The 25,058-nt window shown below is 41.0% G+C and overlaps 2 protein-coding genes across 2 annotated transcripts; both read left to right on the forward strand.

Annotated features, from left to right (window-relative positions):
* The first annotated feature begins 1,010 nt into the window (after window positions 1-1,010).
* Window positions 1,011-5,786, forward strand: p2ry12 (purinergic receptor P2Y12). Its single transcript, XM_060905247.1, has 2 exons — window positions 1,011-1,100; window positions 3,483-5,786. Exon 2 carries the CDS (start codon window positions 3,497-3,499, stop codon window positions 4,565-4,567), a length of 1,071 nt encoding a protein of 356 aa, XP_060761230.1. The 5' UTR covers window positions 1,011-1,100; window positions 3,483-3,496; the 3' UTR covers window positions 4,568-5,786.
* Window positions 5,787-9,819: 4,033 nt separating this feature from the next.
* On the forward strand, window positions 9,820-13,969 carry LOC132871140 (P2Y purinoceptor 13-like). The gene is made up of 2 exons (XM_060905248.1): window positions 9,820-9,924; window positions 12,415-13,969. The coding sequence occupies exon 2, from the start codon at window positions 12,420-12,422 to the stop codon at window positions 13,428-13,430; it is 1,011 nt and encodes a 336-aa protein (XP_060761231.1). The 5' UTR covers window positions 9,820-9,924; window positions 12,415-12,419; the 3' UTR covers window positions 13,431-13,969.
* Window positions 13,970-25,058: the final 11,089 nt, after the last annotated feature.

Genomic DNA, 25,058 nt, shown 5'->3' on the forward strand with positions numbered 1-25,058 from the left:
GCTAATGTTACACTGGCTGGAAGGTAACTGGACCGCCGCACTAACAGCATCGAGTTGCAGGTAAGCTAGCATTGGCCTTCGCTAACGCTCTTGGTTATGCCGGGTGGAAGCTAACTGGACTGCTGTGCTAGCAGCACCGAATTGCAGGTAAGCTAGCGTTGGCCTTCGAGAATGCTGATATGAAGACAGTGCGCATGTATAATAATAATAATATTGACTGGCTTTTTTTCATGGTCTATCAGATATATTCCATCCAGCTACTCATCTTTGACTCGTTCAGTATCATGCTAGCTGAATGGAATATATCTGATCGACCACTCAACATCAGCCAATATTATTATGTCACTCAGCTCTGTGATGCATTTTGTATGAAAAATAGGAGTTTTTCGACACAAGAAGATAAACTTCATGCCAATGTGTGATTTTCTTTTTATTATATAGACACATTCACAAACAAAAAGTACCCAAGTTTATTAATACATTCATTTCCACATGAGTGCCATAGTGAGAAATATGTCATGGTTACTGTTCTCAATGTCCCAGATGTAGTTCGTATGAAAAATATGAGTGGCATATTTCCCAGTAAAACACTCATGTCTATGTAATATATATATATATATATATATATATATATATATATATATATATATATATATATATATATATATATAAGCCCTGTGATGACCTGGCGACTTGTCCAGGGTGTACCCCGCCTTTCGCCCGTAGTCAGCTGGGATAGGCTCCAGCTTGCCTGCGACCCTGTAGAAGGATAAAGCGGCTAGAGATAATGAGATGAGATGAGATATATATATATACATATATATATAAAATCTCAAATGTATATATAAATATCCATAAAATGCAGACAGAAGCTCGATTGCGCAGTTCAACCCTTTGACATAGTGCCACTATTTTGGAGCATGGCTTATCAGGAAGCAAAAAACAGAAGAGAAAGAGTTTCTTTAGTTTGTTTCTGTGTTCCTAGTACTTTTACTTTTGCCCTTATCCCCAAGTCAGTGTATTGTGTTACTTTAGGAAAACTTGTCGAAGAGAGGACCATTAGACTGAGAACTGCATAAAGGCCAAGGTGTGTGTAACAGGTAAGTGCACTGTGATGTGAAATATTACTGATATTTTTTCCAGGATGGCAAATCAAAATAATGTCTTTGCACATTATCATCGTCATATAAATACTGAATGCTTATAGTGGGAAAAATGGAAACACAAATGCAAGCGTGTGTGTGTGTGTGTGTGTGTGTGTGTGTGTGTGTGCAAAATGTAATTTGGTTTTATTTGTTACCTTGTGCTTTTTATGTCTAAAATTTGAACATCCAGTTCTTTGTCAGTGTCCAAACATTTATGGACCTGACTGGATATGAAATGGGTCTCAATTAGATGAAAGGGCAAATAGATATTTCTGTCATGCTTGGAAGTCAGAGGCAATTAATTATTGATCACACAATGATGATGTTCGTCCTTCGGGGTCAAAGATGACCAGGACTTCAATTTGGTGGGTGGTGGTTGTGGGTCCGGAGGTGACTGATGAGTCCAATCTGGGCTTTGAAGGTATGCCCACATGTCAGGCACGCATGTGTAAGTGGTGTAGTGGGGGTGGTGATAGTTCAAGCCTTCCACACAGCTCATTTCTTCTGGGCCTCAGCGATACGTTTCATCTCTGCTGCGCGTGCACCAGTGGTGAGCTTTGCTTGCCATGCTAGACAGTCCTGAGCAAGCAACTCCCAGGAGTTGAGATTGATTTCTCGGGTTTTAAGGGACACTTTGAGATTGTCCTTGATCACGCAATACTATCAATACTGAATACTTTAAAGCGTTAGTCAGGCAGAGGTCTAAAACTGTAAATACGCAAAATATTAATGTTCAAGAAACATACAGTCTCTTAAAACTGTAGCGATACAAGATTCTGCAAACAATTTAAATGAAATTTATATATTATACTGGGCAACATGGTGGTGTAGTGGTTAGCACTGTCACCTCACAGCAAGAAGGTTCTGGGTTTGAGCCCAGCGGCTGACAGGGGCCTTTCTGTGTGGAGTTTGCATGTTCTCCCCGTGTCCGCGTGGGTTTCCTCCGGGTGCTCCTGTTTCCCCCACAGTCCAAATACATGCAGGTTAGGCTAATTGGTGGATCTAAATTGACTGTAGGTGTGAATGTGAGTGTGAATGGTTGTTTGTCTCTATGGCTACATCCACACGACAACGGCAACGAGATTTTATTAAAAAAAATATCGCGTCCACATGGGCAACGGATCAGTAAAATATCAGGTACATATGGCAACGCAACGCTTGCTGAAAACGATGCAATACACATGCCACACCTCTACGTACGCTGTAAGACAGTCCCATCGGAGACACCAGAACAATAGAAGAAGTAGGACACATGCGCATAAACCCCTTCTTCTACCCGGCGTGAAGCACTCAGGAACAAACACACAACAACAAGAAGAAGATGGCTGCAACTATGTGAGGAAATCGTGCCTTCTGTGTGTACAAATTAGTTTTATTAGTGTGCATAGTTTTATATAACTTAATTTTCTTATTGTGTGTGAACATTTTGAAAAGCATTTTTATATAATTTATATAACTTTTTATATAGTGTGTGAACATTTTGAAAAGCAGTCTTAGCCAATAAAAAAAGAAATTCAAGAAATGGTTCAGTTACTTGTTTATTTAAAAGAAAAGCTGTATACAAAAGTGAATGCAATGCAGTGGTTCATACAAAACAGCGAGAGTGCTGCTTGTTCTAGTCATGTGGTTGTGACATCATCATAAACAAATCCGTTCTACTCATCCAGACGACTTCGCAACGGCGTCGTTGCCAGATTTTTCCACTCTGGAACCCGTTCTCAAAAAATATCGTTTTGGGGCACCCAAAACGCCGGTGCCGTGTGGACACCAGGCCGAAACGATAAACAATTTTATCAGATTCACCTGAATCCGTTGCCGTGTGGACAGCCTCTATGTGTCAGCCCTGCGATTATCTGGTGATTTGTCCAGGGTGTACCCCGCCTCTCGCCCATAGTCAGCTGGGATAGGCTCCAGCTTGCCCATGACCCTGCACAGGATAAGCAGTTATGGAAAGTGGATGGATGGATGGATGGATGGATGGATGGATGGATATTATACCAATTCCCTGTTTCAAGCCAGCATTGGCTCATGTACTAATTATTCATGGTTTAGTTTTACTGCTAAGTTGTCATTATTGGGCCATTGAGCAAAACCTTTAACCCCTCAACTGCTCAGTTTCATCCTGTCTCAATTGTAAATCACTTTGGATTACCAGATATTGTTATTGGGCATCAATCCGATCCAGTACTGATTTAGTTGTATTTGTACTCATGCTAAAAAAAAAGTGACCTCCATAAAAAAATTTGACCTCAAACAGAACTTGAAGCTTGAACTCAATCAAATTTCAGTCTTGCTTTTGGATAACTTATCCTTTTAATGTTTTGTATTTATCTATAGAAACCCTGGAACTAATGGAGCTCACAGAAGGAATGTCCAAAGGCCTGGTGAATTTCAGGAACCTGACTAATTCCTCATGGCAAGACTGTTCCCGTAATAACGTCCTGAAGACAACGGTGTTCCCAATCCTGTATTGTCTTCTCTTCCTGCTTGGAGTAATCTTCAACAGCCTTGCAGCATGGGTGTTTCTCAGCATACCCAGTCGCTCACACTTCATCATTTACCTAAAGAACATTGTCGTGGCTGATGTCCTCATGACTCTGACTTTTCCATTTAAGATCCTGTCTGACTCAAACATGGCCTCGGTTAGTCTCCGCATCTTCGTCTGCCGCATTTCTTCTGTGGTTTTCTACCTTACCATGTACATCAGCATCCTGTTCTTTGGCTTTATCAGCATTGACCGCTGTAGAAAGACTCTCTATCCTTTCATTGGCACCAATTCTAAACGTTTGGCCCACAGGAAGCTCCTTTCAGCTGGTATCTGGGTGTCCTTGCTGGTGCTTTCCATTCCCAATATGATTTTTACCACCAAGGTACCTAAATCGGACCAATTCAGCTGCAGTAGCCTGAAGACAGAGCTTGGCTTAAAGTGGCATGAAGCGGTCAACCATATCTGCCAGGTCATCTTCTGGGGGAATCTGATAGCAGTAGTGGTATGTTATATACTCATCACCAAGGAGCTGTTCAAATCATTTGCACGGACTCGCATTCTGAATACAGCAGCTCAGAGCCAGCAGAGGAAGAAGAGGGTGAGAGTTAATGTGTTCCTTGTTCTTGCAGTGTTCTTCATATGCTTCGTGCCATTTCACTTTGCCCGAGTGCCTTATACCCTCAGCCAGACGAGGAAAGGTCACTTTGACTGTCGCCAGAAACTTATCTTCTTCCAGGTGAAAGAGAGCACACTGTGGTTGTCCTCTTTGAACTCTCTTCTTGACCCGCTCATCTATTTCTTCCTCTGCACGTCCTTCAGGGACTCACTGTTCAAAATCCTACGAATCTCGCCTGGAAAGTGTTGGGCATTGCAGCAGAGTACGGAAACTGCTGCAAATAGCAACCCTGTGGGAAATCACTCAACACAAATATAGTCCAGGGGGGTTTCTATGACTGACTCATTTCCTAATGATCCTGAATGTGAGGTTTTAAATCTCTGTTGAGGTTTTATAGTGAAATTCAATGTTACAAACTGCATATTCAGAATATACTGTATATTTTTATGAAAATCACAATGTAATTTTGAAATCAGTAAAAAGCTGGAGGCCTCAAAAGACCTAGACGGACAGCAATGCAAGTTAAAATGTAGATGTCTACTGAGCTTAACCTGTATCTCAGGAGGAACATTCAGTTTGACAGTTGAATCTTTATGACTGTTTCAAATACTGTATGTATATTTTTACAAATGCATAAATTGTATTTCCTTCTTTTGCACAAAAAGCCACTGTGCTGCATTTATACAGGATATGTAGCAGATTCTTTCATTTTCAAAATAAGAAACGAGACTGTCAGTGATGGCGTAGCTCACTCCGGCCCCATCTACGACGGACAACACATGATGGCATAAACTCATCACCTGTCAGTCGGATGAACTCACAAACAAAAATGTCCAGAAACGTAAAAGTTTTACAGAAGCAATGATCTAAAGTGGGCCACGTTACGCAATAAATGTTGCAAGCTATATACACTATACAGTATACAAGCTATATATTGTAGAAGCTACAGTATATACATCCTAGGAATACCTACCTATTTGCCAGAAAGAATCAAAAATGGCAAGGAATTGATCGAGAAGAAGCGATTTTTGTTGAACTGCTTATTAAGGATTAATTAGTCCATCACTTCATTAATAATTGTAATTCAGCAAATCTGGGTAGAAGTTATATGCACCATAGATACCCCTACCTTCATGCCAGAAAGAATCAAAATCAGTGAAGAATTGAGGGAGAAGAAGTGATTTGTATGAAAACTGCTCATGAGGGTTTAATTACTCCATATCTTCATTATTATTTGTAATTATGCAAATTTGGGTAGAAGCTACATGCACCCCAGGCAGACCTACCTTCCTGCCAAAAAGAATAAAAATCGGTGAAGAACTGAGAGAGAACAAGTGATTTTCGTGAAATGTAGATGATGCCAGATGGACGACGGACAACACATGATGGCATAAACTCATCACCTGTCAGTCGGATGAACTCACAAACAAAAATGTCCAGAAACGTAAAAGTTTTACAATTATGAATTATGTTTTAACCAATTGTAATGTCTGCCTGGCTGATTCGCTTGGCTTTTGCATCTACATCACTAAATGCACATTTAAATATCATTAAAACATCTCACCATGTTTTTATAAACACTTGCAATAAAGCAAAATACATTTTTTTTTATTTCACAGTGAATTTTCAAAACTTATTTGTCAAAACATTTTGAAGAGTTTTCTATAACAGCACCTCTGAGAGTAGTTTCACAGATGTTCCACAACATTAAATGTAACTATAAACAGATTAAAAAAAAGATTCTGCATTGTTCTTTAATTAATTTAAAAAAAACATCATTGATAAAGGGCGGCACGGTGGTGTAGTGGTTAGCGCTGTCGCCTCACAGCAAGAAGGTCCTGGGTTCGACCCCCGGGGCCGGCGAGGGCCTTTCTGTGCGGAGTTTGCATGTTCTCCCCGTGTCCGCGTGGGTTTCCTCCGGGTGCTCCGGTTTCCCCCACAGTCCAAAGACATGCAGGTTAGGTTAACTGGTGACTCTAAATTGACCGTAGGTGTGAATGTGAGTGTGAATGGTTGTCTGTGTCTATGTGTCAGCCCTGTGATGACCTGGCGACTTGTCCAGGGTGTACCCCGCCTTTCGCCCGTAGTCAGCTGGGATAGGCTCCAGCTTGCCTGCGACCCTGTAGAAGGATAAAGCGGCTAGAGATAATGAGATGAGATGAGATCATTGATAAATGACATCATTGGAAATTTCAGTGGTATGGGTGGAATAAAAAATATCTGCTCTTATTGCTAAATAATCAACTTCAGAGTGGTACCAGGATATCCTGGTTCACATTATTGATTATTTTTCCTATAACTCTATGTTTTATTCCTGACATATCAGTCCTGAATAAGTTACCTGATATCCTGGGCTGAACTGAGATTCTGTAGACATTATTTGTAAAAAATAGGCTAGGAAAACTTATAAACTTATCAAGTTAATAGGAACTTGCTCTTGATTCTAAGATTCCTGTTCTTGGCTGCGGGAGTGGAACCCATGTGGTCTTCTGTCTGCTGTTGCATGCTGAGATGCTTTTCTGCTTACCACAGTTGTAAAGAGTGATTACAGTGGTGCTTGAAAGTTTGTGAACCCTTTAGAATTTTCTATATTTCCGCATAAATATGACCTAAAACATCATCAGATTTTCACACAAGTCCTAAAAGTAGATAAAGAGAACCCAGTTAAAGAAATGAGACAAAAATATTATACTTGGTCATTTATTTATTGAGGAAAAATGATCCAATATTACATATCTGTGACTGGCAAAAGTATGTGAACCTCTAGAATTAGCAGTTAATTTGAAGGTGAAATTCGAGTCAGGTGTTTTCAATCAATGGGATGACAATCAGGTGTGAGTGGGCACCCTGTTTTATTTAAAGAATGGGGATCTATCAAAGTCTGATCTTCACAACACGTTTGTGGAAGTGTATCATGGCATGAACAAAGGAGATTTCTGAGGACCTCAGAAAAAGCGTTGTTGATGCTCATCAGGCTGGAAAAGGTTACAAAACCATCTCTAAAGAGTTTGGACACCACCAATCCACAGTCAGACAGATTGTGTACAAATTGAGGAAGTTCAAGGCCATTGTTACCCTCCCCAGGAGTGGTCGACCAACAAAGATCACTCCAAGAACGAGGCATGTAATAGTTAGCGAGGTCACAAAGGACCCCATAGTAACTTCTAAGCAACTGAAGGCCTCTCTCACATTGGATAATGTTAATATTCATGAGTCCACCATCAGGAGAACACTGAACAACAATGGTGTGCATGGCAGGGTTGCAAGGAGAAAGCCACTGCTCTCCAAAAAGAACATTGCTGCTCATCTGCAGTTTGCTAAAGATCACGTGGACAAGCCAGAAGACTATTGGAAAAATGTTTTGCGGACGGATGAGACCAAAATAGAACTTTTTGGTTTAAATGAGAAGCATTATGTTTGGAGAAAGGAAAACACTGCATTCCAGCATAAGAACCTTATCCCATCTGTGAAACATGGTGGTGGTAATATCATGGATTGGACCTGTTTTGCTGCATCTGGGCCAGGACAGCTTGCCATCATTAATGGAACAATGAATTCTGAATTATACCAGTGAATTTTAAAGGAAAATGTCAGGACATCTGTCCATGAACTGAATCTCAAGAGAAGGTGGGTCATGCAGCAAGACAATGACCCTAAGCACACAAGTCATTCTACCAAAGAATGGTTAAAGAAGAATAAAGTTAATGTTTTGGAATGACCAAGTCAAAGTCCTGACCTTAATTCAATCGAAATGTTGTGGAAGGACGTGAAGCGAGCAGTTCATGTGAGGAAACCCACCAACATCCCAGAGTTGAAGCTGTTCTGTACACAGGAATAGGCTAAAATTCCTCCAAGCCGGTGTGCAGGACTGATCAACAGTTACCGGAAACGTTTAGTTGCAGTTATTGCTGCACAAGGAGGTCCCACCAGATACTGAAAGCAAAAGTTCACATACTTTTGTCACTCACAGATATGTAATATTGGATCATTTTCCTCAATAAATAAATGACCAAGTATAATATTTTTGTCTCATTTGTTTCACTGGGTTCTCTTTATCTACTTTTAGGACTCGTGTGAAAACCTGATGTTGTTTTAGGTTATATTTATGCAGAAATATAGAAAATTCTAAAGGCTTCACAAACTTTCAAGCACCACTGTATATGAATTACTATATCCTTCCTAGCAGATCAAACCAATCTGGCCATTTTCCTCTGACCTCTCTTATCTACAAGGCGTTTGTTTCCACCCACAGAACTGTCACTCACCCACTCAGTGGGTCCATCTGGCTCAAACCAACACACGTTAGGTAACAGAATGACAATGACAGAACCCAAACAAAGGCACATAGTAATGGAAAGAAAATGTAATGCACATGACGTGGCATGAACATGAGAGCAGCACTCAGGACCATGCTGTGTGCTCAATAAACGTGGAAATTTTTTTGTGTAAGCAAAATGAAAGTGCTCTGGAGTCTTCCTTTCACCATTTCCTCTTATATCATTAATAATCATTGTCGTCGGCTGTCCATCGCTAGTGATGATGACTGCTTCATGAGGATGTGCAGAAACGCAAATGGGCTGCGAGGCCCGCACCAGAGTTACAGAGTCGCCCGCAGCAGCGGCATGAATGGCCCGGCCAAGCTGCCACAGAATGTCTAGCCTCGTGAGCTCCTCTCCTAACAAAGCACCTTGCACAGTAAGGGAAGACAAACGATGTCATGCCCCCATGGTGTTGTCTCTCTGGACCTCCAGACCTGATGCCAAGTGGTGCACAAAAGTGCCACAGACCTGACGGGTATGGAAGTTGCCCCACAGTGACAACTGGCTTGCCAAGTGATGTCATCTGTTGGCCATTTGAGTGGCTCTTCCACATGCCATCTGGTGGTGTGCCATTGGTCCTGTTGGGTTCATCTGCCACATTGCACCGAAAAGCACCCTGCTGCCAGCACCTTATTCATGATGTACTATTTAGCCCATGGCTGGAACCCAGGCAGGTGCTACCACTCTGGGTCAGAGCAGACCTGGGAGCAATGGTGATTAAGGGATAACTCCACTTTCCCCAATACTCAAGTCCTCCCAGACTTGAGACTCACCACTGGTTGCAGTTTAAAGTCATACCCAGGACTGTCATTCATAATAACATCATGTTCATGGTGCATGTAGCAGAGCAGCATGAATAGATTAACCGAAGTTTGGTTTACCAAAGCTGTTTGAGATATTACTCTGAGAAATGAAGAAATGCAACATGAAGCACTCCGACATGAAGAGGAAGTTTAATGTGTTGTCTGTTAGTGACCACTACTGGTGACAGCAAAGAGAAACGTGCACAATAATTACTATCAGAAAAGCAGTGTAAATGTGGGCTTTGAAGGAAAATATATGTCAGAAATCATCGGAAAAAAGATTAGATATGCTATTTTAGGGGTCATCTCGCTTTTCTTGCTAACAGAATGTGGTTATAGTATGTGGTTTTCAGTGCAGCAACAGAGACACATGAGCTCAAAGGCTGTCACTAGCCAGTATTAATGTCACAGAAAACAGAGAAGTTGCCAAGCCAGTGGGTGTGTTTTGTTCCTCACCCAGACAGTTATCTGATCTTGCTTCAGAGAAGATGCCTTAGATGAACAAGTAATACAAATGACACAAGGGCACTTTTACATACTCACACTCTAAGAGGTATGTGGAATGTTTTTTTGTTGTTGTTGTTGTTGTTTTCAAATTGGATCAGGATAAGAAAGTACAGTTGAACAGAAAAGTTCAGGATGTAAAAAAAAGAACATTAGTAGTAGTACTAGTAGTAGTAGTCTTAAATAGCACATTTTAATCAATAAGGAACCTTTTCCTAAGAACAGGCTTTTTTGTTATCATTTTATTTAGAAACTATTTAAATTGAGTTAAATAAAACTTTCATTGGGCGGCACGGTGGTGTAGTGGTTAGCGCTGTCGCCTCACAGCAAGAAGGTCCGGGTTCGAGCCCCGTGGCCGGCGAGGGCCTTTCTGTGTGGAGTTTGCATGTTCTCCCCGTGTCCGCGTGGGTTTCCTCCGGGTGCTCCGGTTTCCCCCACAGTCCAAAGACATGCAGGTTAGGTTAACTGGTGACTCTAAATTGACCGTAGGTGTGAATGTGAGTGTGAATGGTTGTCTGTGTCTATGTGTCAGCCCTGTGATGACCTGGCGACTTGTCCAGGGTGTACCCCGCCTTTCGCCCGTAGTCAGCTGGGATAGGCTCCAGCTTGCCTGCGACCCTGTAGAAGGATAAAGCGGCTAGAGATAATGAGATGAGATGAGATGAGATGAGATGAGAAAACTTTCATTCAATTCAGTCAACAAATTCTGGTTTATGTTATATAGTTAGTATCAGTTTATTGGCTTACAGTACATACAGTATCTACACTAATTCTTTTATTTGATAAATCCTTCAGCAATGGGCAGATATTTCCGTATTTAATGCTACAATCAGCAGAGATCTCTGCTACTTCCTTTCAAATTCTCTTGCGGTATACTGGGCAGCGTCGTCAATTTACAGCTCCAAGGTTCCAGGTTTGATCCTGAGCTTCTGTAACTTCATTGGATTTTCTGTATATCTACTCCCCAAAACCTACCAGGAGGTGAAATGCATGGTTAATATTAAAAAAAAAAAACCCAGGTGTGTATGGATGGTGTGTGCATCTCATAAAGGGTGTGTCCCTACCTCAAAGCCAGTGTCCCTGGGATAGGATGTCTGTTACATGTATGCTGAGGTAGTACAATCACCCATTTAGACATGTATTATAAATGATTGAAGGTGCAGAGATGACAATCACATTATTTTTTACATTCATTTTTATATCACAGTAATCATGATGGTGATGACAGTATACTGTTAGTATGTTAAAACTGTAATTCTGTAGTATTAAAAAAAAACAAAATGGTCTTTAAATCAAACTCTGAATCAATTACTATCTATCTTTACAAGCAGAAAAATTAATATGTGCATCTGTTCTGTGTCAGTGTTTCCACAAAGTTTCACAACTCAGCAGTCTGAGAGACCACTGAAACACGATCTAGTTTATCGCATGTTAGAACTGAACCACAGTTTGCAGTTTGCGGTTTCTAAAAATATAAGGAAACAAATAATACTTATGGTTTCTTTCTTTCTTCTCCAGCAAGAGTCGATGGTTGTTTTTTTTTTTTTAATAGACACTGAGAAGTGTACAAGTATACATCGTTGTCCTGAATTTGCAGTTGCATACGATGTGTGCATTTAGAGAATTCAAGAGTGTCACAATTATGGCAGCTTTTGGGGTTTTCACAGTATTCCTAAACAGTGAAGAAATCTTTTATAAAGCAATGTTGTAGGATTGGTGGAAGGCTATTAACACAACTTGTGAAAAGTTTTGGGTAGTCTAACTTTACATTTAAGAGAGATAAGATCCTGCTGTATTTTGCAAATTCAGATCTTTATCTTGCAAGTTGCTTGACTGACAGCGCATTAATGAAACTTGAGCCTTGATGCAATCTCTCTCTCTCTCTCTCTCTCTCTCTCTCTCTCTCTTTCTTAAGCCATAACATTAAAACTACAATATCACAGTGTGGGGTATATTAGGCAGCAAGTGAACTTTCTGTTCTCAAAGTTGATGTGCTGGAAGCAGGAAAAATGGGCAATTGGAAGAATCTGAGTGACTTTAACAAGGGTCAAAATGTGATGGCTAGATGACTAGATCGGGGGTGGGTTTCCCAAAAGCATCGTAGCACAAAAATCATCATGAAATGGTAGAGCGAGCATCATAATGAACACTGTCTCTCCTCGGGAAGTTACTCTTAGCATGAAGAGGCTTTTGTGAAACCCACCCCAGAGCATCTTGAAAACCACAGGTCTTGTAGGCTGTTCTTGATATGCAATGATTAGTACCTACTGAAAGTGGTCCAAGGAAGGACAACTGGTGAACTGGTGACTCGTCATTGGGTGCCCAAGGCTCGTTGATGTGCTAGCCTGTTTGGACTGAGTCCACAGAAGAGCTCCTGTAGCACAAATTGCTTAAAAAGTTCATGCTGGCTATGATAGAAAGGTGTTAGACATGGTGGCAGGCATCGCAGCTTGCTGCATATAGAAGTCAATTTTATTTTGCTGGTATATTAATTATAAATATTTGTACTCATCATGTTTCTTTTGTTTGTTTTTTTTAGGGTTAATGATGGCTTCAAATGGAACCCAAACTCTAAATACATCTTGTCCAGATTGTGGAATTCATCAAAAAGCATGGGGAATCGCACTTCCCAGTCTCTATTTCATGATTTTCCCTCCTGCTCTTGTGCTGAACCTTACAGTAGCTTGGATATGTTTACACCTCCAGGCCAACTCTAGTTTCATGGTGTACCTGAAACACTTGGTGGCAGCTGACCTCCTCATGACCTTGACCTTCCCTGTTCGAGCTGCCAGTGAACTCTCAGGAGCCTCTCCAGGGCTGCATGCTTTCGCCTGCCGATTCTCAAGTGTCTTCTTCTACCTAGCCATGAACATGAGTGTGATTCTGATGGGACTCATCAGCCTTGATCGCTATTTAAAGATTGTGAGATCTGGAGGAAGTCTTCTGTGTCAGAACCTGTTCTTGACTCATGTCCTGTCATTCACTTTCTGGTTTGTGTTGATTGGCTCTAATACATTACCGATTATTTTCACAACGAACCAAGACCCTACAAATATGACTGGAGAGTTCTGCATGGCCATGAAAAGTGAACTAGGACTTTATTGGCATGAGGCAGTCATCATTGTCGCCAAAGTGATTTTTTGGACAGTATGCATTGTAATTGTGTTTTGTTACATCTGCATTGCTAAGACAGTTCTGGAGTCATATCAAAGGTCTCGTGGCAACAACGACAAGCGGAAGCGTAAAGCAAAGCTTCGGGTTTTTCTTATTCTTATCGTATTTCTTATCTGTTATGTGCCTTACCACTCTATCCGAATACCTTATACTTTATTACAGATTAAAAGCAATTGCTCATGTGCCAGGGTTTTCTTTAAAATTGCTAAGGACTTAACCCTCTGGCTCTCAGCTCTAAATGTATGCCTGGATCCCTTGATCTACTTTTTTCTCTGTAAGGCCTTCAGGGAAAAGTTTTGGGACATGTGTGACCTTAAAAGACTCTTTCCATCCTTTGGAAAAAACAGTGATACATGCCAGTCCTCGGAAACTTCACTCTAAGCTGAAGGCAAAAGCAATGGACCTTTTTTTTTTAACAATTACAATTTAAAGCAAGCACTGGTGATTTCATGTTGTACAGCTGCAAACTGTGAATGTGTGCTACTCTTTGTAAATACCTGCCATGACATTACAGTGTGTAATGCATTTCTGCAGAACACTGATAGTTCAATGGTGTTGAAACCACATCGAAAGCTAAAACTGTGCACAGGTTCACATTAGAGACCAAAACATATCTCCATATGCATCAAAGTCTGTCATGATATAAATAATACAGCAATTTTGCAACATTTTGTAATTAATTCATAATGTTTTTATTATAAATTTTTATATTGGACTAAAGGTCTAAGGCCTGATCTGCGGTATGTGTGGAAAACTGATCCAGTGAAAAAAACAGTTTAGAAACAAATATTGTAACATTTGCTTGCTAATATATGAGTTCATATGCAATAATAAGTGTGTAATTGTGTTTAGTTTGAATTAAGACCTACTTTTATTTGCAATGCATGAAATATCTACAATAAAGTTTTATTATTACTAAATGTTATAATTATTATATGTATATTTATTGTGACTGCATTAGATTTTATTATTATTATTATTATTATTATTATTATTATTATTATTATTATTATTATTACAGGCAATGAGCTTATGCTATTGGATTTGGATTCTTTCTGGCTAATAGGTCGGTGTTCCTAGGGTGTATATAGCTTTTATATATAGCTTGCAACATTTATTGCACAAGGTGGCCCACTTTAGATCATTTCTTCTGGACTAGATGGGGCCGGAGTGTGCTACGCTGTCATTGATGGTCTCATTATCATTATTATTATTATTATTATTATTATTATTATTATTATTATTATTATAGTTTAATTTAGTATCTGTTGGTGTCAGCTGAAGTCCAAATATAGAACTACATCCTTTTCTTCTTCTTGTGTGTAGTAATGATACCAATCAATAAGGGTCTATAACTGAAAAATAATTATTGTAATATATCATATTTACCGGTACTTGTGTACCACAGTGGAGAGCTTTGAGAAATAAGTTTACTGGTTTTACATAGCTGCAGATGTTTCTCTCTGTGCATCATTCAATATAGAGAATAGCCTTATATCTGGGGGGGGGGGGGGGGGGGAGGGGATAATGAACTACATGTACACCCATGACGGTACTGGAGTACATGGTCCACTGTAATGGTACGTGTCTGAGGATAATTAAATAATATCATAAGGTTACTTTTAAATAGCATATTCAACTTCACTAATTTCTTTGTTCACCATCACAGAGGAGTAATAATAATAATAATAATAATAATAATAATACATTTAACCCTGCAAGATTATAATTTATTTAAAAGCAATGTGAAAATGTTAGAGAATTCAATTTTGAGACAATCAGTTTCCTCATCTTGTTCCTCATCAGATTGTCTTCGACTTGTTCAGTATCATGCTAGCTGAATGGAATATATCTGATATACCACTCAAAGCCAGCCAATATTATTTAAATGTGTAACTCAGATCTGAGATGTATTTTGTATGAAAAGTATGAGTTTTTCAACACGAGAAGATAAACTTCATCTCTTCAATCCAACGTGTGATTTTCCTTTTATTATATACAAACATTCACAAACAAAAAGTACCCAAATTTATCAAAACAACTCATCGATTTCCTCATGAGCGACATATAGAGATTTATGTCATGGTTTTGGTTCTCCATGTCCTGGATGTAGCTCAGACGAAAAATATGAGTTGCGTATTTCCCAGTAAAACACTCGTGTTGAGATAATATAATGAATTATAATGCGATTGTGTGAATGAGGGTGAGGTCCTGTTAGTCTATTGTCACAATGTTAGAGGAGTTTTGGTCAGATCCTTTGAGGGCAGTCTGATCGTGGATGGGAAGAAACTTGTGGAAGTACTTCCTGTTTGTTCTGATACTCTCTTGTCAGTGGAATCTTAGCTGGTGTCTTGGTTATGTAGGTCTTTAACAACGGCCCACAGTTTGTTCCTGCAGTGGTGTGTGAACATGTGTCCATGGAGGGGAGCTGTGTTCCTATCATCCTCTCTGCTGTTTTAATAGTCCTATAAAATGTGGACAACAACGCATGGATGACAGATGGACAACGGACAACACATAATGGCATAACCTCATCGCCTCTCATCTGGATGAGCTAATAAACAAAAAATATCCATAAATGTAAAAGTTTTACAATTATGAATAATGTTTTAACCAATTGGCATGTCTCTCTGACTGATTCGCTTCACTTTTGCATCTACCTCACTAACTTCAGAGTGGTACCAGGATATCCTGGTTCACATTATTGATTATTTTCCTATAACTCTATGTTTTATTCCTGACATATTAGTCCTGAATAAGTTACCTGATATCCTGGGCTGAACGGAGATTCTGTAGACATTATTTGTAAAAATAGGCTACACTCACTGGCTACTTTAATAGGAACTTGTTCTTGATTCTAAGATTCCTGTTCTTGGCTGCAGGAGTGGAACCCAATGCGGTCTTCTGTCTGCTGTTGCATGCTGAGATGCTTTTCTGCTCACCACGGTTGTAAAGAGTGATTATATGAGTTACTATATCCTTCCCGGCAGCTCAAACCAATCTGGCCATTTTCCTCTGACCTCTCTTGTCAACAAGGCATTTGTTTTCACCAACAGAACTGTTGCTCACTCAATATTTTTCTGTTTTTCACACCATGCTGTGTAAACTCTAGAGACTGTTGTGTGTTCCATATGTCGAAGAACTATCGAGGAGATGACAGGGACAACTCGAACTTCAATTGTCATTTGGCAAGACTCCACCCAGAGAAGTAAGTGACATGCTATGGTCATTGCTCTGTTGATAGGGGGCTTGCTTGCTGAGTGATGAGCACGGTGTACGGTGGTGTAGTGGTTCGCATGGTCGCCTCACAGCAAGAAGGTTCTGGATTCGAACCCAGCAGCCGGCGAGGGCCTTTCTGTGTGGAGTTTGCATGTTCTCCTCATGTCTGCGTGGGTTTCCTCCGGGTACTCTGGTTTCCCCCACAATCCAAAGACACATAGTTAGGTTGACGTGGGGCGGCCTTGGGCTGATGTGCCCTTGAGCAAGGTACCTGACCCCTGACTGCTCCCTGGACGCTCTGGTATGGCTGCCCACTGCTCTGAGTGTGTGTGCGTGTTCACTGCTTCAGATGGGTTAAATGCAGAGGATGAATTTCACTGTGCTTGAAGTGTGCATGTGACAAATAAAGGTTTCTAACAAGCTTTTTATCTGTAGCCTATGAACTAAAATGGGGCAGTCAAGCAGTAACATTAGTCCAACACAGTAGCAGAGACGGTTTCATATAAAGGCAGCAACAGCCTTCGTCAAATGGTGCAGTTGGAGTCTTGTTCTCAGACTCAACTTGGATCAATAGTGGACTCGAGACTTGGCTTGGACTCAAAGTTTCGTGAATCGACTACAACACTGCTTTGAGATCACAATTTTTCCCAGTCGGATATTTGAAGTGAACATTAACCAAAGCTCTTGATTTGTATCTGCATGATTTTATACCTTGTGCTGCTGTCCCTTGACTGGGTGACCTCACAGACCTCATATTTATTAAATGCTTCTGAAACCAGTGTTAGGTCTTCTCCTTAAAAAAAAAAATTATATATATATATATATATATATATATATATATATATATATATATATATATATAATACTGCACATTATTTTCTCACAGAAATGCAAACTAATCCATTGCAGATATTCAAAACAGTTCTCTGAATGGTCCTGGTTCCACATATGGTTAAAGGCTGTCATGACTTTCTTAAACTTTAACATTACATGTAAAGTGTCAAGTAAGGGAAATGATAGCATATTGCCCAAGATAGTGAACTTCCTCTTATCAGAACATCTGTGTTGAAAGAAATCTTACACAAAACCAAAATTAGGAAGGTTTCAATCAATATGGTAGTCACGCTCAGCACACTTCCAAATAAAGTAATAGTAGTCTGATCATCAGTCCAATCTTTGGAGAGTTATTCCATCCCATCCTTATCAGGATAAAGGAACAGGAGGATGGAAACAGACAAAGAAATTAAAGGCTAAACTCAGAACAGGTACACGTTAGGTAACAGAATGACAATGACAGAACCCAAACAAAGGCACATAGTAATGGAAAGAAAACGTAATGCACATGATGTGACATGAACATGAGAACAGCACTCAGCTGTGTGCTCAATAAATGGGGACATTTTTCTGTAAAAACAAAATAAAAGTGTTCTGGACTCTTCCTTTCAACATTTCCTCTTATCATCCATAATCATTGTCATCGGCTGTCCATTGCTAGCGATGATGAATACTTCATTAGGATGCGCAGAAACGCAGATGGGCCCCGAGGCCTGCACCAGAGTGACAGTCACCTGCAGCGGCAGCATGAACGGCCTGGTCGAGCCACCACGGAATGTATGACCTCGTGAACTCTCACATACTATCCCCCTCTCCTAATGAAGCACCTTGCACAGTAAGGTTAGACAAATGATGTCATGCCCCCATGGTGTTGTCTCTCTGGACCTACAGACCTGATGCCAAGTGGTGCACAAAAGTGCCACAGACCTTACAGGTATGGAAATTGCCCCACAGTGACAACTGACTTGCCGAGTGATGTCATCCATTGGCCATTTGATTGGCTCTTCTACATGCCATTTGGTGGTGTGCCACTGACCCTGTTGGGTTCATCTGCCACATTGCACCTAAAAGCGCCCTGCTGCCAGCACCTTACTCATGATGTACTATTTAACCCACAGCTGGAACCCAGGTAGGTGCTACCACTCTGGGTCAGAGCAGACCTGGGAGCAATGCTGATTAAGGGATAACTCCACTTTCCCCAATACTCAAGTCCTCATGGACCTGAGACTCACCACTGGTTGCAGTTTAAAGTCATACCCAGGACTGTCATTCATAATAACATCATGTTCATGGTGCATGTAGCAGAGCAGCATGAATAGATTAACCAAAGTTTAGTTTACCAAAGCTGTTTGAGATATCTCATCTCATCTCATTATCTCTAGCCGCTTTATCCTGTTCTACAGGGTCACAGGCAAGCTGGAGCCTATCCCAGCTGACTACGGGCGAAAGGTGGGGTACACCCTGGACAAGTTGCCAGGTCATCACAGGGCTGACACAGACACAGACAACCATGAGATATTACTCTGAGAAATGAAGAAATGCAACATGAAGCACTCCAACATGAAGAGGAAGCTTAATGTGTTGTCTGTTAGTGACCACTACTGGTGACAGCAAACAGAAACATGCACACAATAATTGCTATGAGAAGAGTAAAGTGTCAAGGTGGGCTTTGAAGGAAAAGATATGTTAGAGATCATCAGGAAACAGATCAGATATGCTATTTTAGGGGTCATCTCACTTTTCTTGCTTCCAGAATGTGGTTATGTGGTTTTCAGTGCAGCAGCAGAGACACGATGAGCTCAAAGACTGTCACTACATCCTCTTTTGCCCGGACATGTACTCTTTTTGAGACCTAAAAAAATGTACGGGCGGAATTTCAAAATCGTCTGGGATTTTGTTCTAAAGCCCTCAAGCATGCTCAACATCGGAATTTCCATTGTGTTTCTTTGTGTCGCTCACAAACTAGTCACGCCCTCCCCCTACTCAGTTCTGTTCGCTTTGCTTTGAGTGGAAGTGAGTAGGGGGGAGAAAAAAAAGATGGCATCTATGTGATCGGTACAGTTCGAAACACTCTGCAATAAGATCACTCATAAACAATGTCCTGATGAAAATTCAACACTTGAGAACTAATATGCTCCAGTAAACTAGTTTAGCAATCCTACACAGATCTACCAAGGACTCACTTCTCCTTCTTAAGTCATTTATTTGCATTTATTTTTTGGTAAGTTGCAAGTTGGTGTATAACCACGAGGTTGCTAGTCTAGCTAGCATGAACTTTTATTATATTGGCACTAGTGAAACGTATACTGAAGTATACCGAACAAGTTTTTTTTTTTTGTCGCCATAATTTCTCTTCCTTTTGAAACCACTGTAAGATGGAAAAGACTGAAGAGGATATACAAAAAGTGATGCATTCTTATGCTAAAAAAATCTTTGAATGACATGCTCGAAGCAAATGCAGCTGAGTTGGTTGATCACAATATGCATCTAGCTCTACAAGACACTCCTAAGCCCAAATCAAAGAAATCTAAAACTCGTGCAAGCAACGGTTATGAGAGTGGTGATCCTGAACCTGTGTCAAACTGTCACCTGCTCAAAGTAATGGAGAGAATCGAGAAAATGCAGGAAGAATCTCTTAAGCCCTGTCCACACGGCAACGGATTCAGGTGAATCCGATACAATTGTTTATCGTTTAGGCCTGGCGTCCACACGGCACCGGCGTTTTGGGTGCCCCAAAACGCAATCTTTTGAGAACGGGTCCCAGAGTGGAAAGATCTGGCAACGTTGCTGTTGCGAAGTCGTCTGGATGAGTAGAATGGATTTGTTTACGATGACATCACAACCACATGACTGTCAGTGCTTCACGCCAGGTAGAAGTGTAACGAACTCGATGCGAGTTGTCAACAAATCCTATAACTTGGTTCATGAAACGCGCTTACAAAATATTTTCACTGTGAATATTTATTGTGTAATAGTGCAAAGTGAGAGAGAGAGAGAGAAAATAGCCCTTAGGGCAGAGTCAATCCCGCCAGCAAAAATAGGGAAAAAAAGGAGCGATCTCACCTCTTCAGATGTTGGTTTAAGTCCTACAATACATTCCTCAAAAAGGGCGTAGAAGAACAAATTAATCCATCAACGTGTAGCATTCAATTTATTCCGGACCATTAAAGACGCCGCCTTCCACGTAGAATCATACGTCATCCTCGCCGCCATATTGGATGGGTCAAAGCGGAGAATAAAGATGCCTCATTCATGTGCTGTGTTTAACTGTACCAACAGGTTTACCGTCCAAACGAGATCACATGGGATTACCTTTCACAGGTGAGACTGGAAAAATACTTTTCATTGTATTTGGTCATTATAACATAATTTTATGAACAGATTTTCCTGACTTTGTGGTTAATATGAAGTCTCGCGCATAATCGTTTATGCGCATGCGTCCTTACTTCTTCTATTGTTCTGGTGTCTCCGAAGGGACCGTCTTACAGCGCCCCTAGAGGTGTGGCATGTGTATTGCATCGTTTTCAGCAAGCGTTGCGTTGCCATATGGACCTGATATCTTACTGATCGTTGCCCATGTGGACGCGATATTTTTTTAAATAACATCTCGTTGCCGTTGTCGTGTGGATGTAGCCTTAGGCGTATGTATTCACTTGAGGGAACCGTTAAAGACAATACAAACTCCATCCGACATGCCACTGAGGCCATTGAGTTCATGGGGAAACAAGTGGAGGACGTTAAGACTGATGTTGCATCCTTGAAAGGCAAAGTTTGTGTATTAGAAAAAGAGAACAAAGAACTCCTTGCCAAGTGTAGTGAGCTGGATGCCTACAAGAGGAGTTGGAATCTATTGCCGCTTTTCCACTACAAACGCGGCTGAGCCGTGCCGTGCCGAGTCGAGCTGAGCGGGGCTGTTGGAGTTGCATTTCGACTACAACCGCGCTGAACCGTGCTGGCTGGAAGTGGGTGGACACATTGGGTGGAGTTAGCGAAAGTGGGTGGACGTCATGTGATGTCGTTAAGCAGCGCAAACAGTGACATCAGTGACAGTGGCGGAACAAGTCAGAGCCGAGCTGGGGGCGGGGCAAATGACCGGGCCCTTTATTAAAGCTTATCATAACATCATTTTAGGCTACAAAATGTCCGCAACTGCGGTGTTTACCAATTTCAACACTACCGGGTGCAACTATGTTATTTAGTACATCAAGTCCTTCAAACGAACATGTAACTCAGAAACAAAAAACATTAGGATACTGTACATGGCTCATAATAAAACATCAATAGCCTATACTGCGCACATTATTTGAAGGGCATACGAATGAGCGCTCAGAGGTTGCAACGGTGACAGGAAGAGTCAGAAATAAAAGGAGGGCGGTGCAAACCTCACTGAATGCACTGTGTTTACCAATTTCAACACTACGGGGTGCAACTATGTTATTTTGTACATTAAGTCCTTCAAACGAACATGTAACTCAGAAACAAAAAAAACATTCGGCGACATACTGTACATGGCTCATAATAAAACATCAATAGCCTACTGCGCGCATTATTTGAAGGGCATACGACGAGCCTTGCGCTCCGCGAACTCGTCCACGATGCTCTGTATGTCACTGATTCAGTGATCTTTTAAGCGGTAGTCTCACGACCCGAATAGTAAACAATAAACATGGAGGACATGGAGTCGTTAGTGTTGCTGGTCTTGGTGCTGTGGCTTGTTGTCACCGACAACGCGGACAGATACTGGCAAGAGCGTATAGATGAGGCGAGGCGCATAAGGCTTCAGAAATTCTCGTAATTCATAATTATTCTCCTTCCGGGTTTGCAGTGTTTACAGATCCCAGCGCGCTCGCGGGGCGTGTGTGGGCGTGTGAGGACACTCCTCCTCACCAATCAGTGCACAGGGGAGTGTCTGCTCACGCCCCCAGCCTCAGTCGGCACGGCTTGGCTCGCTTCAGCCCCACTCCAAAACGGTGCGAGTTTTAGGGGCTAAGCAGGGCTGAAACGAGCTGAGTCGTGCTGGTTTTTGGTAGTCGAAACGCGAGCCGTGTCGGGCTGAAGTGAGCTGAAGCGAGCTGAAGTGAGCTGAAAAAGGGTAGTGGAAAAGGGCCATATGAGTGGCTGGCATTCCGGAGAAGAAAGGCAAAAACATCAGACAGATCATCACCGACCTCTTCCGTCAGATCTCACCCGAGATCGCTGGTCAGCTCACCTTCTCAGTGGATGTTGTCCATAGATTGGGTCCCCGCGCCGATGGCACACAACAATTCAACCGACACATCATCGTACAGTTCCTGTCTCGCGCACACAGGGACAAGATTCTCCATGACAAGAACATTAAGATATTTGAAGACCTGACACAGGAGATAAAGGACGCTAGAAAGAAATTGTGGCCACTAGTAGAGAAGGCGAGGAAAGAAAGGAAGCAAGCGGGCTTCCGTGGAAGCCTTACTTACATTGAGGGTAATAAGGTCACAAACTAAAATTGTGATTGATGGTATTTGCCACTTTGCTGTTATTGCAAACATCTATGACCAACATTTGCTCCTTGAGTATAGATACTTATGCATACGTATCTCAGTCACTCATACAGTAGTAAGTTCACAAACACAACTTTTGAAGCTTTATTATTATTATTATGACGTTTTTTATTGAGTTTACACTTGATATCTAAAACTGATAATATACACATGGAACTCAAAAACAATCGTCAAACAAAATCAACAACAAAATACTCATTAAATTAAAATCCAATAACAATTAAAAATAAAAAAAACACCTATAAAAAATCCAAAGCTGACAATAAGCATGAAAAAGAAGAAATTATCTTGCATTTTTTTTACATGGGCTGGCAAAGAATTCCACGCCCTTGATGCACTGAAAGTAAATGTTCTTTCTCCAAACCCACGACGAATGCGTGGGAGAATGACATCAGTCTCAGAAGATCTGGTTTGTTTCCCGTGGACACTTCTGAGCAGAGCCAGTTTCTCCGAAATGTAAGGTGGAGCTAGTCCATTTAATGCTTTAAATGCCATCAAACATTTACAACCCCGATTCCAAAAAAGTTGGGACAAAGTACAAATTGTAAATAAAAACAGAATGCAATGATGTGGAAGTTTCAAAATTCCGTATTTTATTCAGAATAGAGCATAGATGAAATATCAAATGTTTAACCTGAGAAAATGTATCATTTAAAGAGAAAAATTAGGTGATTTTAAATTTCATGACAACAACACATTTCAAAAAAGTTGGGACAAGGCCATGTGTACCACTGTGAGACATCCCCTTTTCACTTTACAACAGTCTGTAAACGTCTGGGGACTGAGGAGACAAGTTGCTCAAGTTTAGGGATAGGAATGTTAACCCATTCTTGTCTAATGTAGGATTCTAGTTGCTCAACTGTCTTAGGTCTTTTTTGTCGTATCTTCCATTTTATGATGCGCCAAATGTTTTCTATGGGTGAAAGATCTGGACTGCAGGCTGGCCAGTTCAGTACCCGGACCCTTCTTCTACACAGCCATGATGCTGTAATTGATGCAGTATGTGGTTTGGCATTGTCATGTTGGAAAATGCAAGGTCTTCCCTGAAAGAGACGTCGTCTGGATGGGAGCATATGTTGCTCTAGAACCTGGATATACCTTTCAGCATTGATGATGTCTTTCCAGATGTGTAAGCTGCCCATGCCACACGCACTAATGCAACCCCATACCATCAGAGATGCAGGCTTCTGAACTGAGCGCTGATAACAACTTGGGTCGTCCTTCTCCTCTTTAGTCCGAATGACACGGCGTCCCTGATTTCCATAAAGAACTTCAAATTTTGATTCGTCTGACCACAGAACAGTTTTCCACTTTGCCACAGTCCATTTTAAATGAGCCTTGGCCCAGAGAAGACGTCTGCGCTTCTGGATCGTGTTTAGATACGGCTTCTTCTTTGAACTATAGAGTTTTAGCTGCCGACGGCGGATGGCACGGTGAATTGTGTTCACAGATAATGTTCTCTGGAAATATTCCTGAGCCCATTTTGTGATTTCCAATACAGAAGCATGCCTGTATGTGATGCAGTGCCATCTAAGGGCCCGAAGATCACGGGCACCCAGTATGGTTTTCCGGCCTTGACCCTTACGCACAGAGATTCTTCCAGATTCTCTGAATCTTTTGATGATATTATGTACTGTAGATGAGGATATGTTCAAACTCTTTGCAATTTTACACTGTCGAACTCCTTTCTGATATTGCTCCACTATTTGTCGGGGCAGAATTAGGGGGATTGGTGATCCTCTTCCCATCTTTATTTCTGAGAGCCACTGCCACTCCAAGATGCTCTTTTGATACCCAGTCATGTTAATGACCTATTGCCAATTGACCTAATGAGTTGCAATTTGGTCCTCCAGCTGTTCCTTTTTTGTACCTTTACGGTAACTTTTCCAGCCTCTTATTGCCCCTGTCCCAACTTTTTTGAGATGTGTTGCTGTCATGAAATTTCAAATGAGCCAATATTTGGCATGAAATTTCAAAATGTCTCACTTTCGACATTTGACATGTTGTCTATGTTCTATTGTGAATACAATATCAGTTTTTGAGATTTGTAAATTATTGCATTCCGTTTTTATTTACAATTTGTACTTTGTCCCAACTTTCTTGGAATCGGGGTTGTATGTCTTTTTACTCGTGCAGTGAAGTTCTCAATTTTCAGTGCTTTAAAAAAAGATCATGTGTGCTCAAATTTCCCCACGTCCATGATTATTCTTAATGCTTGCTTTTGAATTTTGATCATATTCTCCGCTTGTAACTTGGGCGTCTCACCCCATACAATTGCACCGAAATCCATGATTGGTTGGACAAGGGAGTCGTAGAATGTTTTCCTTGCGTTCATGTTCAAGTATTTTTGTTCGTTTCAATAGACCTAGCCTTTTATTAAGCTTTTTTGTTATATAAGCCACATGTTTATTCCAAGATA

The sequence above is a fragment of the Neoarius graeffei genome, chromosome 23 (genome assembly GCF_027579695.1).
Source record: "Neoarius graeffei isolate fNeoGra1 chromosome 23, fNeoGra1.pri, whole genome shotgun sequence".
NCBI lineage: Eukaryota > Metazoa > Chordata > Actinopteri > Siluriformes > Ariidae > Neoarius > Neoarius graeffei.

Excerpts from the sequence above, each read along its gene's own strand:
- p2ry12 (XM_060905247.1), top strand. The coding sequence starts at position 3,497 with ATGGAGCTCACAGAAGGAATGTCCAAAGGCCTGGTGAATTTCAGGAAC.
- LOC132871140 (XM_060905248.1), top strand. The coding sequence starts at position 12,420 with ATGATGGCTTCAAATGGAACCCAAACTCTAAATACATCTTGTCCAGAT.